The sequence below is a fragment of the Polypterus senegalus genome, chromosome 7 (genome assembly GCF_016835505.1).
Source record: "Polypterus senegalus isolate Bchr_013 chromosome 7, ASM1683550v1, whole genome shotgun sequence".
NCBI classification, from domain to species: domain Eukaryota; kingdom Metazoa; phylum Chordata; class Cladistia; order Polypteriformes; family Polypteridae; genus Polypterus; species Polypterus senegalus.
Genome location: NC_053160.1, coordinates 30683529 through 30701664, shown reverse-complemented (window position 1 = coordinate 30701664; position 18136 = coordinate 30683529). Strand labels below are relative to the sequence as shown.

The window sequence follows — 18136 nt, the reverse complement described above, 5'->3', positions numbered from 1 at the left end:
TCTATATATATATCTATATATCTATATATCTATATATATATCTATATATATATCTATATATATCTCTATATATCTATATATATATATATATATATATCTCTATATATCTATATATCTCTATATATCTATATATATATATCTTAAGAATGTTGATTCCACCTACTAATGAGAGATGAAGGGTGGACCATCTATTCACATCTTGTTTAATTTCTTTTTAAACTATTTTTAAAATTAATATAATGTACAGGGAGTGCAGAATTATTAGGCAAGTTGTATTTTTGAGGATTAATTTTAATATGGAACAAACACAGTGTTATCAGTCAATCCAAAATGTTAATAAACCTGAAACCTGAATGTTTCACAATGGAAATGTGAGTATGAACATCATCAGGGGAATACATATGCACAATTATTAGGCAACTATTAGTGTGCAGATTTATTATGCAACTAAAGGAAAAATGAAAATTTTCCCATCTCACTTGTTTATTTTCATCTGTTATAGTGAGAATAATAAACAAACACCTCAAAATTTACAAATAAACATCTCTGACATTTCAAAAAAATAAATCAATCAATGAATGACCAATATAGCCACCCTTCTTTCCAATAACAGTCATAAGCCTTTCCATTCATGGAGTCTGTCAGTTTCTTGATCTGTTGACGATCAGCTTTTTGTTGAGCAGTGACTACAGCCTCTCAGACACTCTTCAGAGAGGTGTATTGTTTTTCTCCCCCGTAAATCTAGCGTTTAAGAAGTGCCCACAAGTTCTCGATAGGGTTTAGGTCAGATGAGGAAGGGGGGCCATGTCATTATTCCTTCATCTTTAAGGCCTTTACTGGCTGGCCACGCAGTGGAGAACTTCAATGCAAGTGATGGAGCATTGGCCTGCATAAAAATCATGGTCTTTTTCCTGTATCACTGTTTGAAGAAAGTGTCTTCGAAAAACTGGCAGTAGGTTTGGGAGTTGATTTTGAGTTCATCTTCAATGCAAAAGGTCCAACTAGCTCATCTTTAAAAATACCAGCTCATACCAGTACCCCACCTCCATGTTGGAGTGGAGCTCTGTGCCCATTACTGATCCACAGGTCCATCCATCTGGTCCATCAAGAGTCACTTTCATCTCATCGGTCCATAAAACCTTTGAAAAAAGTCTGTCTTCAGATATTTCTTGGCCCAGTTTTGACGTTTCAACTTATGTTTCTTGTTCAGTGGTGGTTGGGTTTCAGCCCTCCTTACCTTGGCCATGTCTTTGAGCACTGAACACCTTGTACATCTGGGCACTCCAGGTAGGTTGCAGCTCTGGAATATGAAAGTACTGGAGGATAATGGGTTCCTGGTAGCTTCACGTTTGATTCTTCTCAAATCTTTGGCAGCTAATTTGTGTCTTTTGTTCTCAACACGTTTCTTGCGACCCTGTTGACTATTTGCAACAAAATGTTTGATGGTTCTGTGATCACACACCAATATCTTAGCAATTCCAAAAGTGCTGCATCCCTCTGAAAGACTTTTTACAATTTTTGACTTTTCAGAGTCAGTTAAATCTCTTTTTTGGCCCATTTTGCCTGAGGAAAACTAGCTGCCTAATAATTCTGCACACCTTGATATAGGGTGTTGATCTCCTTAGGCCACACCCTCCCTCATTACACAAATACACATCACCTGGCGTGCTTAAATCCAATAAACATTCAAGTTAATACAGCTTGGAGTTGGAATATACGCATTAAAAATGATGATCTGGTCAAAATACTCACTTGCCTAATAATTGTGCACACAGTGTATTTCAATACCAAAAAAATAAATATATAATGAATTAAAACACAATTGTTTTATTACCTTTCTTTTTGTTCATATTAAATAGGTACCCTTATGAAGAACATGTTGACTTTTTTTATTTGGTGAATTGTTGTGAAAGGTACTCTTGAGAGTATAATTTCAGAGCTTACAAGGTAGCAGATAAATCTTTAACATTGTTCTCTTCAAAATTATTTTAATTTATACTTTTCCAGAAGATATCTGATCTACACTTTTCTGCTTATAGGGATCTTTATTCAGTTGCTGTTTTATATTTACGTTTTTCAGAAATATTACTAAAATCTTTTTATTTAATTTTTGTATATAGTTTAAAACAATACAAATCCTTTTGCATTTGTTTTTTTATTTTTTCTTAACCAGGTCATGATTCATCATTTCAAATGCTTCAGTTGTGGTAGAAAAGAGACAATATGTCAGTTTTAAAGTTATACTTAGATCTTGCTGAAATGTTTCTATTTTCAATGAAGTGTGTTAGATATAACAAATTTGGATTGAAAGTCTGGTTTTTTTCTTACAGGGAAAGACGTAAATTACGACTCAGTCATGGAAAACATGGTTCAGACCGTCTCCACTGGTGGAGGTTTTCAGCCATGGATGGCTGTCAATGATAACAAGGCTGGAATGGAAGGATTAGATAAAGAGAAGATCAACAGAATAATATTAGAAGCTTCAAAAGTAAGTATGATAGATATGTCAATTCTAATCTAATTTTCAAAATTTTATATTGTTTTATTTTAGTTTGCCTCCTTAAAAAGGGATTAGAAAAAGGTTAAATAGATAAATGGGAAAATCCCACAAGATTTAAAAAAAAAAAAAAGGATGTGTTCATTATTGACACTTTCATGCCTTTATGAAATTAGGTGAGAAATAAAATATGTTTTTACATGATTTGAGTGTTTGATGATGTGAACCAACAATTGTCAGAAAAACAGGTTTACAGAATGGTAAGATTAATGGTTTTTAATACATCACCATACACATAGCCATGGTAGAGAAACTGAGGTTTCATATTAATCCTCATAATGTTATAAAGATGTCTACAGTTGGCTGTCCAACCATCTGTTTTCTAATAGGTGTACCCATTTCATGGTTGTTGGGAACTTGGTATTGCTGAGTGTAGAAGTTAATAAGCAAATGCAATCTTTAAAAAAAAAAATGATCTATGGTTAGGTTCAGAAGTGTGTGTTATGAATATTTACAAATGCACACATGGTTGGAGAAGATAATACGGAATGTAATAGGACTGAATCTTCTTCTTTATCTTTTGGCTGTTCCCGTTAGGGGTCACCACATTGGATCATCTTTTTCCATATACTCCTTTAATCTTGCTCTGTTACACCCACCACATTCACTTTCTCTCATCACATCTGTGAACCTTCTCGTAGGCCATTCTCTTTTCCTCTTATCTGACACCTCCATCCTTCGCATCCTTTTCCCAATATATCTAGCATCACTCCACTGCACTTGTCTAAACCAACACAATCTTGCCTCTCTGACTTTGTCTCTAATCCTCTCCATCTTAGTCACACCAAATGCAAATCTTAACTTCTTTAACTCTGCTACCTCCAGCTCTGTGCCACCATCTCCAACTCAGATAACATAGCTGGTCCCACAACCGTCCTGATGACCTTCCCTTTCACTCTTGCTTATACCTGTTACTCTGTACTGTTGATCCCAGGTATTTAAACTCATCCACCTTTGCCAACCCCTGCATCTTCACCACACCTCTGACCTTCCTCTCATTTACACACATATATATTCTGTCTTGTTCCTACTGACCTTCATTCCTCTCCTCTCTAGAACATATCTCCACCTTTCCAGCCTGCTTCCTCGCTACAGATTACAATGTCATCAGAAAACATCACAATCCATGGGGACTCCTGTCTAATCTCATCTGTCAACCTGTTCATCACCATTGCAAATAAGAAAGGGCTTAGAGCTGATCCCTGATGTAATCCCACCTCCACCTTAAATGCACCCGTCACTCCTGTTGCAGGCCTCATCACTGTTCACATATCCTGTACAACTCTTACATACTCATCTGTAGAGAATGTAATAGGACTGAATAGTAATAAAATAGTAATAAAATACAGGTTTTACTTTTTGGAAGGGGCAGTAAAGAGGTGGATCTTCATTTTGAGTCTTAATTTTTAGAAACATACTTGCATAAATATATGCCATATTGCAAGATAATCTCAGAGAATACGTAACGCAAAGCCGGATGAATGTTCAACAAGTAAGATACAGCAGAGTCCTGAAAGCTAGGTTTATCGATTATTTTTTGTGATACACAGACCCCCGTGACCCTGTAGTTAGGATATAGCAGGTTGGATGATGGATGGATGGATGGATTCAATAAGAGTAAGCACTGTAGAAAAACACTTTGCTATGTTTGATTTCCTTGAACTGAGTTTCACCTTGGGACTAATAAAGGTTTATGTAATCAAATCTAATTTTGATTTGTGTTCCTGGGGCTTAAATATGATAGAGAATACAAGAAGTCATTGCATTCTCAGCAGTGAGGACAGTAGCATTTACTGAGTAATTCCTTTACATTACACAGTGTCCTTATTTTCCATGCACATGTATATTTCTTCTGTAAATTAATTATTATTTTGTGTAACTAAATGTTAAGGTAGCCTAATCAGTAGCTTGTTTCTTAAATTTCTAGGGGTCGAGGTTTTATGAGAATGAATTAAAGAAGGAGCAGCAGGTAAATCAAAGGATTGAGAAGATGATGCAACAAAAAGAGCTGATTACAGTGCAGCAATTAAGAAAAGCGCAGTTACTGGTAAGTTGGAACTAGCTAAGAAATATTTTTTTTTAAATACAGGAAATTGTGAAGAAGAGGTCGCAATGACACTGTAACAATGCAGAATTTGAACCCATGATTGTCCTAACTCGGAGATTAACCGTCACTGTCTTCCATTACGTGGTTTGTGTCCCTTCCCTCTAAACTTGCATACTGTAATGTGTTTACTGTAGATTCTCTTCAGCTAGATTAGTGTTCATATTCCATTGCCAAGAAGATAAAGGTAACAACAGCTTTTTCAAGCTGAAATTAGTTTTACTAGAATACAAAATATTATTAATTATGTGCTGTACTGCTAACCATTTAAGGTAGAGTGATTAATTTGGCTGTTGGTCTAGTCTCCTTAAATCAAAAAATCAATCAAATTTGATTGTCTTTTTTAAATACTAATTAAATTTAAATGCAACTGCCATAAGAATGCTGTTTGAATGTAAATGCATATGAAGATGAGAACAACTATTTTGCCTAGCTGGTGCATACCTATCTATTTCTGACTTATTAAATGGTAAGATTTTCTCATTTCATAGTTTTAAATTACTTTAGCGATACTTTTACAGATACTGGAGTCACAAACTTAGTTTTTGAATGAATCATTTGCTTCTGTTTTTCTTTCCATTAAAAGTTTTAATTTGATGTGACTTTAATATGCCTTTTCTTAAAATCACTCTTCAAATAAAAAAAAAAAATGATAAACATTTTTAAAAAGCAAATTATTCATTAAATAATATAATTGTTCATTGAACATTGTACATAAAATTGAAGATAATCCTGCACTGGGGTCATATAATATAGAGGAAAGAGAAAATGCCCCACCCCAGTATAATGCAATGCGGGCAAAAGAGTTTTGTTACGGAACTATCAGCTTCACTTAACTAAAAATTTAATAAGACTTGAGGTGCAGTATTGAACCACACTTATTTTAAGAAACATAATAAAAACTATTGATGACAAGACCGATTATAGAATTGGGATAATTGCTTGCATCTTGCATGAAAGGCTGAGCAAAAATAAATGAGGCAAAACAGACTCTTAATACATATGTAGCTGTTTCTTTTTTTGGTTTTCTCCAGAACAGGGGGTTAGTTTCTAGTTGATTTTACTATGAGTTTAAGTCTGTAAATTTTATGTAATGTTACAGACAATTATTATTTTGATATCACAGCTTTCAATGAGAGAGGCACTAAGCATTGTGAAATGAGAAAAATCTACCTATTTTTCTAAATTCTACCTATACCTTCAAGTCAAAAAGCTTGTAAAGTGTGAAAAATTGATGAATATTTGTAGTTGCTATTAATCAAAAATCAATAATATTAGTCCTAATAAATCCTCCCATCCATCCACAGTTGAACTCGCCCGAAAGAAATGAATAAATAACAGAACCATGCATTTACAATTGGTTGGGGCTACAGCATAAGCTGAAGAAGGGTCTGATAGCATACTGCATTACTTTAAGACATACCTGGTTTTAGTGATAAGGATCAAAAGCTGCTTTTTGTATTATGACATAATTTGATGTTTTAATCAAACAAACTTTGCCAATTTCTGTTTTATTTTGTGTATGCTGATAAAAAAAAATAATGTATTTGACTCCTATTATATAGGATGTACTGTAGTATAGTCATAGTGTTCAGTAATATTTAATGGCGGAAAGTTATTGACTGCGCTATTGGGTATTGTCTAGAGGATTTGTGATTGCCAGTAGTTTTTTTTTCAGTATGTAGCCTCAATGATATCTTCTTTTGTGCATTAATATATAGGTCTTCAAGATAAATATATATTTTGTTACATGTACATGAGTTTTTTTTGTTTGTTTTGTTACCATAAATATACGAGAAACATGGAAGGCACATTTTCTGAAATAGAAAACTACTACTTTTATGCTGTGCTTCCTCAATAACAGACTCATTGGTCTTTTTCAGACTTGAAACACAAATGATAAAAGCACACAGAGTTCTTTCTCTTTGGAACGTTTTGATTGTTAATACCATCCAAGTTCATAGAACAACTAGGGATGCAAAAATATTTGATAACTTTGTTAAAGTTGAAAATAAAAATATTTCAAAGGAAGCATAATTATTAGAATATATCTATAATGTTACTTTTGGCAAGTTTTATATTGGGGGCTTCGGCATCCTTATTGTCATCTAGTTGAGACTTGCACTAATGCAGTACTGGTACATTCTCATGGTGGGAGTTGGGTAATGTTGTACTCCTGAGGCGTGAGAAATAGATTGAAATATATTTGCTATCACACAATGTATTGGGATGGTAAGAACTCCAAAGCAAAGAAATAGCCCAGTGGATTTGACAGTACAACAAAATTTCATACATTTCTAGTGTTAAACATTTAGAATGGAAAGAAATATAAATCAATAGCAACACACAACACTTAAAATTAAACCCAATCGTGTGGGGTGTTTGTTTATTGCTCCATAATCCCCTGTTGAGTCTCTCAAAACAGTAACACAACATCATTAAAGGTTCATAAAATAATGCTTTCCTCTAGAATGTAGAATTGTATGCATGTTACTACTGCTTGCATTACAAAATTCAGTCCTAATAATGACACGCTATGTGCATTGATAGTCTGAGACAAGGTTTTGTTACTGAAACGTAGACCTAATTATTAAAGGTATAACCAACAAAATAGTAAACTGAAAGATTACTAAATTTAAGAAGTCTTACCTTTTGTGTCTTGCTTTAATTTGTAGAAGGCTGAAATATTTAACTTCTAAACTTGTGCTGCCCTATACCCTTTAAATTGAAAATAAGGATGTAGTAAGCATTTTTTTAAAAATATATATATTTTTTAACTTTGTTAAGCTCCTTAGACTAGACCCAAGAGTTACTCAGGCTGTGAAATCTGTGCTAAAAGCGCTAGCCCCGAATGTTACTCAGGTAACCATACAGATGCATCTTGCACAAGTGTTAGAACCGAGAATCACTTGAGCTGTTAAAGTGCTGTCAGTGCTGCCATTCTTTGGAGAAATGATGCCTCGGTGTAGCTTTTCACTAATTATGAAATATCGGCACTTTACCAACAATGAAGACTTTTATGAGAATACCCATCCAGCACCCAAAATGAAGAAAATTTGGGAGATATACCAGGCGATTTAAGTAAAATTTTGGAGCGTTTACATTCCAGACTGTGATGTGAGCATCAATGAAAGTCTCATGGCTTATAAGGGCAGACTGTCATGGATACAGTACATCACATGAAAAAAAGCTTTATGCCAAATAAAGCTCTATGAGCTTTGCGAATCTAAAACGGGATACATATGGAATTTGGTTCTGTACAAAGGGAAAGGGACAATGTTTGATCCGGAATGCAATCAGTACGATGTTGCTACATCATTGGTGCCCACTTTGATTGATGTTAAGCTGGATCAATGTTGCTGTGTAACCATGGACAATTTTATATCTACCTCTTGCTGCAAAGAAAGACATGCATATTGAACAGTGTGTCCTAACTGTCGTGGCATGCCTGAAGACTCTGGTAGAGATAAATTACAGTGAGGTGCGCTACTGGCTTGGCAAAAGGGTAAAGTGCATGCAGTGAAATGGAAGGACAAGAAAGATGTTTGTCTTCTTAGCGCTGCACATGATGCGGCTACAGTTAATGTACAGGCAAAAGGCAACAAGCAGGTTACAAAGCTTTGTGCAGTGGTTGACTACAAGAGCACGATGGATGGTGTAGATCGTGTGGATCAAGAATTGACTTTCTATCTCGTTCTACTTGGGCAACAAAAGAAATACTATAAAAATATATTTCATCATCTGGTGGAACAGTGCATTTGGAGTGCATTCGTGTTATATAAACAAACCGCTAGCAAAACTGCATTTCATGCAAACTTTACCTGCCAGCTTGTAGAACAAATCATTGCCGTACATCCACCGTCCACACTACCGCTAAAGAGATGTGGTTGACCCAGCACATCATCGATCAATCCAGAGTGTCTTATTGGCAGACATTTTATCGATTGTATACCTCCAACAGGGGAAAAAAAACCAGAATCCGACATGTACCTGTGCAGTGTGCTGTTCAAAAACGGATTAATCTGGAAAGAAAATCCAAAAAGAAAGATGCTGTTATTGTCCGATTGTGTCTTTCACTGTGTTCTAAGATTTACCGCCCAAAGGACTCCTTTTGAGATTCTATACTCTTTTGGCATCATTAGTAGTAGTATTATTATTGTTATTAATTTTGTTATTATTGTTCATTTCATATTATTTTTATTAATCATTACTATTATTATTTGTATCATTATACTGCAATTTTTAATGCCAAAGGTTTTTTTGGAATAAAAAGCAATTCTAAGGAGATTAAATGTGTTGGCTTTAAATAACAAAAATGTTATGTTTTGTTATTTTTGTTTGAAAGAGCTTACATCTTCTTGATTTAATCTGCCATAGGTAGTCAGTTATTTATAAGTTTGAATTAGAGAGATGGTTGCTTAAATGTCAGCCAGTCCGCTAAACAAATGATTCTGTTTGTCCTTATGCTTACATTACAGGCATTCACATGCTATTTCTATACATTAATCTAAAGTAAACTATGTAAATTACAGACGGGAATTCTCAAACATGTGTGTCCAAATGTGTTTAGGAGTATTTTCTCCTGACAATTCATGAACTGTAAGGCACCTTAATTGTTGCTGGGTTCTCACTGTTAAACTGGCTAGTAAGAATTCTATTGCTAGGATAAAACTGAAGGATTACTGCTTTTAGTTCAACATCTGGTATACTGAAGATGGAAACAGCTGCCTTTGATCTCTTGAGCTCTTTGTCATTGTCTATGATGTGGTCTTTCTACTTTTTTTTTTTTTTTTTTTTGAAAAAGCTTGCTTTGGCTGCTTGCCTTGTGTCTTGAGAGATCATGGAGAGTGCTTGACAATGGAACTTGGCCAGTGTGTGAGGAAGCTCCTTTTCTACTGTATGTTGCAGAGCAAATTTTTACTTTGCCCCCTTAGCTGGTTGATTTATTGGTCCAGAGCCAGATCATGAAGGCTGACAAGGAGTACAAATACACAAGGCATTGCTCACTAGTTATTAAGGAAGATGCTGAGTTTTCCTATTCGATATTGACTCATTTTGGGTGCCTCAGAAATATGACTTTTGAGTGATAATTGCTTTATATATCTTTTATTTATGCATATTTTGAAGCCTGCAGTAGGCCAACAAAGAACATAATTTAAACAGTTCATTAACATGGTGTACAGTGTTTCCCTAAATGGCTGTGTGTCAATCTCTCTCCTCTCTAGAAGCTACCTATTGAATTTTCTCCTGTTTTGTGTCAACCTGGTGTTGTGTCCTTTACCTGGAAACTTGTTTTTCTTACAAATATGTTGCATCTCTTCACAATACAGTGGATCCTCAGTTTGCGAGCATAATTTGTTCTGGAAATGTGCTCGCAGTCCAAAGCACTCGTATATCAAAGTGAATTTCCCCATAAGAAATAATGGAAACTCAGATGATTCGTTCCACAACCCAAAACTATTCATATAAAAATGATTAATACAAAATATAAAGTAAAAATACATAAAACAAATTAACCTGCACTTTACCTTTAAAAAGAATCATGGCTGGTGTGAGTGAGTTTCTAAACTCTTGTGGGATTCCACCCAAAGGAACGACACGCGGAAGAGTGTCCCAAAGCAATCACATTCTCCCAGCGCTGTAGCAGTTTGCCGTATAAGCGTATCCAAAAAGATCGCAGACATGCTGTAAGCGCCTGCTGTCGATGTGTGATACAAGGAACATTATAAAGATCCCGCTACAATAAATAACCATGCTGTTGCTGTTTCAAGCTGGATAAAGCTGGTGTTGTTAAAGTACTGAGACTCAGCTTCGTGTTTTGGGGAGCAAGACAGGGACTTGCACTTCACAGCACGCACGTGCACGCATACACACACACACATTCACAATGCTGTAGTAAGCAGCATACGCTTGTACGGCTGTTGACTATATGAGTGAGGCATGCAGACTCAGACGGAGAATAGGAGACGATTGCCCTCCAGGAGAGAGAGAGAGAGAGAGAGATAAGGAGAGAGAGAAGAACAATCTGCTCAGTTGTGATCACATGACGCTCAGCAGACAAAGTGTATCCATACTACTTGTATTGCAAGACATGGCTCGTTTATCAAGTCAAAATTTAATAAAAAATTTAGCTCGTCTTGCAAAACACTTGTAAACCAAGTTACTCGCAAACCGAGGTTCCACTGTATATCCATTTTAAAGATTTTATTAGCTTAATGTTAACAAGTTTCATGTTAGATTATTTTCTGTTTCGTGCTTTTTCAATTCTTTAACCTGGATATGCCTCTAGAAAAAACTTTTCTAAAGCCTTCTCTTAACTCATTCCCTTTTTTAGCATGTACTTTGACAGAATGACTCCCATCATGCTTGTGGATAGTGTTTTGAATCCCTTATCAGTGATTTTCATTGCAAAGTGATGTCTTTTTTTAAGCTCTGCAAAGAACAGTGCCCTTTTCCTATTACACAAGAGTATACTACATAAGAATCTATTCTCAGCCTAAAAGATCTGAAGGAGCAGGCACATATTCCCACCATATGGTTTATTTAGTGTTATAATTTATTTGAAAATAATACATTTTCTAATGTGAGTAGTAAATGGTAATGGATGATAGTGAGGTTAAGCAATTATTACTTCATTAAAATTCATCAACATGAAATTAAAGTTGGTGGGAAATAGAAATCACCCCCACCAGAAATGAGATGAAAATTTGACTTATGATTTGTCAGTTATGGATGACAAAATTGTCTCACATAGGTTACTTCTTTTTTGACGAAATAGGAAATCTAAAATGATCATTGTAGGCAGCCATGCAGAATTTATTTACAGATTATATTCTGTTCATTAAAGAATATCGTCACTGGGCTTTTAAATAATATTGTTTAACCTAACAACAGTGTTGATTTCCCAATTTATAGAAATAAATCTAGGCTTTTATCTGTATTATTTATTTTTTAATGTTTTTGTTCATCTTAATCAGATGTGCCCTTTAAATAGCCTATGTAAATATTAACGTTTTAATTGTTTTGCTATATCACATTTGGAAAACACAAATTTAGTAATTTAACATAAGTTTACCTTGAGTTTTGCACTTGCCACCTACTCCATATCACATTAAACAATGTGCTTGAACATTAGTTACATTCATTTATACATTGGAACATTTCAAGAAAAGCAGCAGCTTTACACTATTTAAATGTTCTCTTGCTTGTGCTGAGCTACATCTCCCAAAATTTGCTTGACTGCCACTGTCATGAAAATCTAAACCAGTTTTGCATAGTAGTAAGATGTGGGCTTTTTCAAATTAATTTGGGCTGTCTGCTGCTGACATACTGGCTGTACATGCAGTCCACATAAATAAAGATGTTTCAGTCTTAAATCTCTTGAGCTGATCATGAGGTAAATAAGGGAGGTCAGCTTCATATGATCACAAGACTGTTAAGCACAAGACTCATGGTATTTAAACAACTTCTAGAGCTTTCCTTCTTTTCAAAGCACGAGTTTGCCACCTCTCTGAAATTCCAGTCATATTTCAGGATTACCATAATTTTCTAAGTATAAAGAAAGTTTCTGTATGCAGTTAACCCTTATGAAGATATACTTATCCATAAGTAGAGTATTTGTCATGATGACAGATTAGTCATACTGAAGGTTGTGAAATGAAATTTACTTCATTTGGGTCAGATGACTTAGCCTTTAAAAGAGTGAATGTTTAAACATTTACTTAAAGGGTTTGTATTTACCTTTATACATGTTCCTTGCAGTGTGTCCTGTGTTCTTATTCAGACTCAAACATATAGCAGCAGTGTATGATATTTTATAACTTTCATTGTCTTTAAGAGGAATATCTTTCTTTTAATGTGTTCAATACCCTTTAATTTGTATTTTTAAAAGTGCTGCATTAAACCAGTTTTCATCTAGGAAATAATTAACCTTTGCTCTAGAAGCATTAAATAATATTTTAAACAAGTTCAATGTTACTGCCACAAAGTAATTTATATATTTTTTATATTGTTTGTTTCATGTGTTTTATTTAACTAGACTTTATTTATAATAGTATATTATCATTATGATGTAGGGTGTCAAGAGGAGATGCCCAAGAGCTACTTCAGCCGCTCATTTACTTTCCTTCATTCACTGTAATTTAAAAAAGGGGGTGGTAGTTGACATCCATCCATCCACTCAGTTTCTGAACCAATATTAATCAGTATAGTATATAGTTGCAGTGAGCCATTTCTGGCAAAATTCAGTGCAAAGTAGGAAGCTATATTAGCTATATTTCTGTGCATTTTGGGTAATGTTGTTTATATAATGTCTCTATTATATATAAAAAAAAAAAAATCTTGGAAGGGAGACTGGGGAGACGAGATGTGATCTTCTCGGACTTCTCAGAAGACAATTTGACATCCCACGAGAGACATTTCAACATCACGTGAGACAAGGCAGTGACACAACATTTAAAACAAGTTCATGGACATCTAGCCTAGCAGTTGTTGGAATGCTTTTGGCAGACACTCTTCTTGTGCTCCCAGCTCTTAAAACAATGACCAGCAACAACCAGAACATGCAGCTCGCCAGCAGTAGTAATAAGCCAGCAGATGATCCGACTGATACTCCTTAGCATGCGTTCAGCCAAACAATTCCCCTACCATACAAACCCCCACACAATGCGACCGGCAGAGTCGTGAAGTGGCAAAAGGACAGCTGTTGTACTGCTGTACAGGCTTTTACATGATTGACACACAGCGTGACTAGTAGAATACACAGCTCACAGCAGATAATCCAACCGCTTCTCCTTAACATGCGTTCAGCCGCCCCACCTTTCATAATGCGAGTAGTGTTATACGTCCTGTTAGAAAGAGATTTAACCATGCCAAGGGCTGGAAATGAAGGACAAGTATAGTATTATTTTTACAAAAGTTTTAAAGTAATACATGTTTTTCATTGGTTGACTAAAAATACTGTAGGATGAAATCAACCTAAGCCCACCACCTTCTGGGAAGGCTGGGGGGTGATCCTGTGGACTTGTATGCATGCTGTCATCCAGTTGACACTTGGAACGACCACCAGAGGGCGAACTGGGGGTGACAGCCAGTATTCTATATGTTTGAGCAGCACCGTGCCCCTGTTGCTTTTGAAATTAAATAGAGTTGGCCAGGGTATCAAAGTTGCTTAGGTGAAACTCACATGAGCAAAGGGCAATATTATATATAATGCCACAATGTTGTCATAAAGGAATTGCCTGTAACATAAACTGAATTAGTTTTAAACACATACTTATGTGTAAATGTGTATTATGAGTAAATTGTGAATGTTTGGTTTCTGCTGTCAAGCATGAAAGAAATCAGTGCTGTGGCCTACGGTTACTTTGCTGATAATGGAGTTTTGAGTAATGATTTTGCCAAATGTATGCTAATTGTTACCAGTATTGCTATTACGGTATACTGCAAGACAATACCCTCCCATTAGGATTATGGTTAGCTAGGATATACTTCATTCTTCAACATTATAGTGACACAAAAATTGTCTGGGATTGTGCTAGAATTACCCGATGGAGAAGAAAAGTGAAGAACAACTGAAAAGAAGAGTCAAAATAAAGAAACTGATAAGTGCACTTACAACTCTGACAGATTATCTTGAAGGAAATTTGATTGAAATTTGTTAACCAAACACCTCATTTCTGTGAAGCTGTTATTAAGGGAAAAGGTGGCCATTTTCAGAAGCTAGAGATTTTTAATCTGACAACAGAGTAGTCGTGCACAGTTGTGCAGGACAGTATTCTTAGAACAAAAATGATCATAATGGAAGACTTGTAAGAAGAAATCTTCTTTTATGAATACATTGTAAAAATTGGTATCTGAAGAATACAAATAAGATGAAGCATTATGCTCTAACAAAACTGCTGTGGACTGATAAAACAAACACTTAACTATTGAAGGTATGTGTAAAAATGGAAGTGAAGAATCTGAAGAAAATAACCCCTTGTTGGTTACACATGGAGTTGGATTTGCTGTCCTTCAGGGTTGTTTAATATCTAGTGGCAAATAAGCATTTGCATGAATGGAAAGATGCATGGATTTAGCTATAAATGACAAAGTCCCTTGATTAGTGAGGAAATTAAAGATGTATGAGATTTGAGCATTTAACGAAGACATCAAAACAAAACTCAAAATTGACCATGGAGCACTTACAAAAAGTTACTCAGGGTTTGGAATAATCCTCATAGGCCCTGGATTCAATATTATTGAAAATCTGTGTGTGTGTGACATATGCATACTTGAAAATGTAAGAGTGTTTCTGAGACTGAGGGTTAATTCAAGAAAGAGTGAAGTAAACCTCCTAAATTGTATATAGAAAAACTGTTACCTGGTTGTCAGAAACATTGTGATGCTGTAGGTTTTTCGAATTGGTTGTTATTTCAGTTGTCTTCTCTGATGCTCAAAATGTTTGCAAATATATTTGTTTTTTTCCAATTTGTCAATTTGTGAATTTCAGCAAATTAAGAGTGATGTGTTTTTTTTTTTTTTTAAATCTTTGTTTCTCTCTGCATGTTACAGAGTAATAACAAAATGTTTGGAGGCTAAGTAAAATCTCTGTGGGTTGATATCTAGCTAATAAATTAGTGTGTTTTTTTTTTTTTTTGATAACCTTCCTAAACATTATGCAAATACAACTGGAAAGGACATGGAAGTGTTTTAGTGTGGCTAGTTAAAGTTTGTTGCTCACCCCAGTAGAAATTTTATAGCTTAACATAAAGTGAACTAATAATGAAAGGGCACTAACACATCTAGAGTAGGTGAGGGACTTTTGGAGGAAAGCATGAGCAAGAATTCTTAAAAGCAGACATGAACATCTGCAGTCATAGTTACTTGAGGGTGTGCCACCACTTATTGAATTAAACTGTTCTTATACTTTTGAACATATTCATCAATGAATTTTCTTTAATTATTCTTTTTGTAAATAACAGTATACTGTATATTTTTGTATGTGTGTATATAATAGGGGCTATCACAAATTAATGGAGACCAGACAAAAGAAATTTTTAAGAAATTGTCTGTGACCTGCAAAAGGAAGATTTTACTAGCTTTAAAGCAGCCATGAGAGTAATTGAAAATTATATATTGTAACACAATGAGATATAAGATCGTTCAAAAATGGTGAAGTCTTTTACAGTCATAGTGTTTAATTAATGCTTTGTATCGTTCCCAGCCTTTTCTAAGTATGAAGAATACTTTAATTTCTTGACATAGACATAATGGTTATTAACAGGCTTTAATATACTTCTCCATGCTGTAAAACTGCATCTTTCATATGTTGAGGTGCATTTAATGCATTACTGTGTTTTTTTTTCTGAAATATACTTTTCAGAGCCTAGTAAGGCCAGTTACTTAAATTAAAAACATATTTTCTAATCCAGTTTCATAAATGTTCATAAAATCCAAAAAATGTAATGGAGTTCCTTCAAGGGACAAGATGGTGCTTTGCAAAAAATACTGGACCTCTCGTGCTAATTTAATTGGAATTGTGCCTCAAGCTGCATGCAGGTGAGGAAAAATACCATCATCTTTCTAGATAAGAGTGAGGCTGCACTCAAAAAGTAAAAAGCCAAACCACAATTAAAGTGCAAATTTTACCTGCATAAAATTGAACAAACATCAGTGACTTAAAACCTGTTGCTACGAAAGAGTAAGCAGGCTCTTTTTTTGTTCACTCTTCTTGTAAAGCTAGAAATTAGCACTCATAACAAGAACTTCCGAGGTATGACTTTATGAGCTGAGAGTTTTGGGCTTGTTGTGCTAAAGAAATAACTATTTGTTAATTTGTACTTCAACAGATGTAACCTTTTAAAATCCCAATGACGTTTTTGGATTGCTGTGGGTGTTGTAGAAATAGATTCCCTTTTCCTAAGACTAAAGTGGCAATTAAGAAGTTAATGTCCTATTCCTGTCCAATGGTTATGAAAATACTGCAAGTTGGTTATTGAAAAAAAATATATAAATATTAAAGCATGGCACATGAATACATTTTCAAGCCATTGATATCATTTGTACATTTATTCAAGCTTTGTTTTACTTATTCCAGTGTAGTACTTGTATTACTCTCTTGTTCGTATCTTCTTCAGTCTAACAATGTACTTTTTACCAAATTCAGAAAATGTGGATTAGGTTCTTTTGTACCACATATTTTGCAACTATTTGCTTAGAAACTCTTTGTTATGCTCCACTAGGTTGATAAACTGGTCAATGATTTGGAATGCAGCCGTGACCTTGGACGCATTATAGTGCACATTGACATGGATGCCTTCTATGCTGCAGTTGAAATGAGGGACAATCCAGACCTGAAGGATAAACCAATGGCAGTAGGATCAATGAGTATGCTGGTAAAGTTGATACTCTTTTCCTTAAATGGTACATGGATTTGTAGAAAGCTTACTTTTTATGTTTTATTTTTCACAACATCTTTGTTGAAATTTTTGTTGTTTTTGCTCTGTTATTTTTCTTAATAATCATTTATGCTCTTTGTTGTGCCGGATATAATAGCAGCAAATAATTTGGGGGCGCTTAATATTCACTTGGTCTCTGAATTATATTGTTTCAACAATATCTTAAGTATCACAAATATTTTGTTTTTACACATCAATAATTAATTGAAACATACAATATATGTAAATTTTATGGTGTTATGGATACTTTTAAGATCCTGTTTCCTGGATAATCTCAGGGATTTGTTTTGGAAGAGAGCACGTCTTACTTAGTTAGTGAATGGTTGGAACTTGTCAGAGTTTATATTCAGTCATGTCAGGTTGGCACTCTGGTTTTTGTTTTTTTTTAAGCAAAAAGTTCTATTCCAACTCTGCACTCTGCTGAACTTTACCAGTAATACAGTGCATTGCACAACAATCTCTTCAAATGGTCAGAGGCAGGACAGTTGAGTAAGCTTTAAAGGCAAATGTTGTTGTGATAAGCTGAAGTGTTTTTTTAAATACTGGGTTTTGAAAAACTAATGATTTACACAGAACTTGTTCAATTTCAGTGCCAGAATGTCCATTTTTTCTTTCATTCATTGGATAAAAACTTAGCTTTGGGCTGTCTTTGTTTTCAGACAACAAAAAAAGAATACACAAAAAGAGTGTTGCCTGACCTTCAAAAGAAAGAGGTCTTAAGTGATTTATCATATTTATAGGAAGTGTAATTTAGCAGGTTTTAGTTGTTTTGTTTTTTTAAATTCTATAATTTGTTGCATGTCACAACACAAAACACATACTGTATCTGATCAAAAGGATTAGAGCCAGTTTACAGTTGCATCAGTTATTGGTAAACTGCGTGAGTGGGAACAGTTGATCCCAGTCCCCTGAATCTGCTTTCATAAACTTTTGTAATATCTACTTTAACATTTCTTTGAACCACTCAACCAAGCCAATTCTCTTTGAAGTGATCTTGTGACATTTTTAAGTGTGTAATTCTTATCATGTCAGCTG

General features: G+C 34.7%; 1 protein-coding gene across 3 annotated transcripts in view; it reads left to right on the top strand.

Annotated features, from left to right (window-relative positions):
- Positions 1 to 18136, top strand: part of polk (polymerase (DNA directed) kappa) — a 100327-nt gene that overhangs the window by 26407 nt on the left and 55784 nt on the right. For all 3 annotated transcript variants that reach the window (XM_039758421.1, XM_039758420.1, XM_039758419.1), the window contains exons 2-4: positions 2331 to 2488; positions 4485 to 4604; positions 16886 to 17038. In XM_039758421.1, coding sequence (XP_039614355.1) covers positions 2357 to 2488; positions 4485 to 4604; positions 16886 to 17038 — 405 coding nt within the window. In that variant the 5' untranslated portion in view covers positions 2331 to 2356. The remainder of the gene's footprint in view (positions 1 to 2330; positions 2489 to 4484; positions 4605 to 16885; positions 17039 to 18136) is intronic.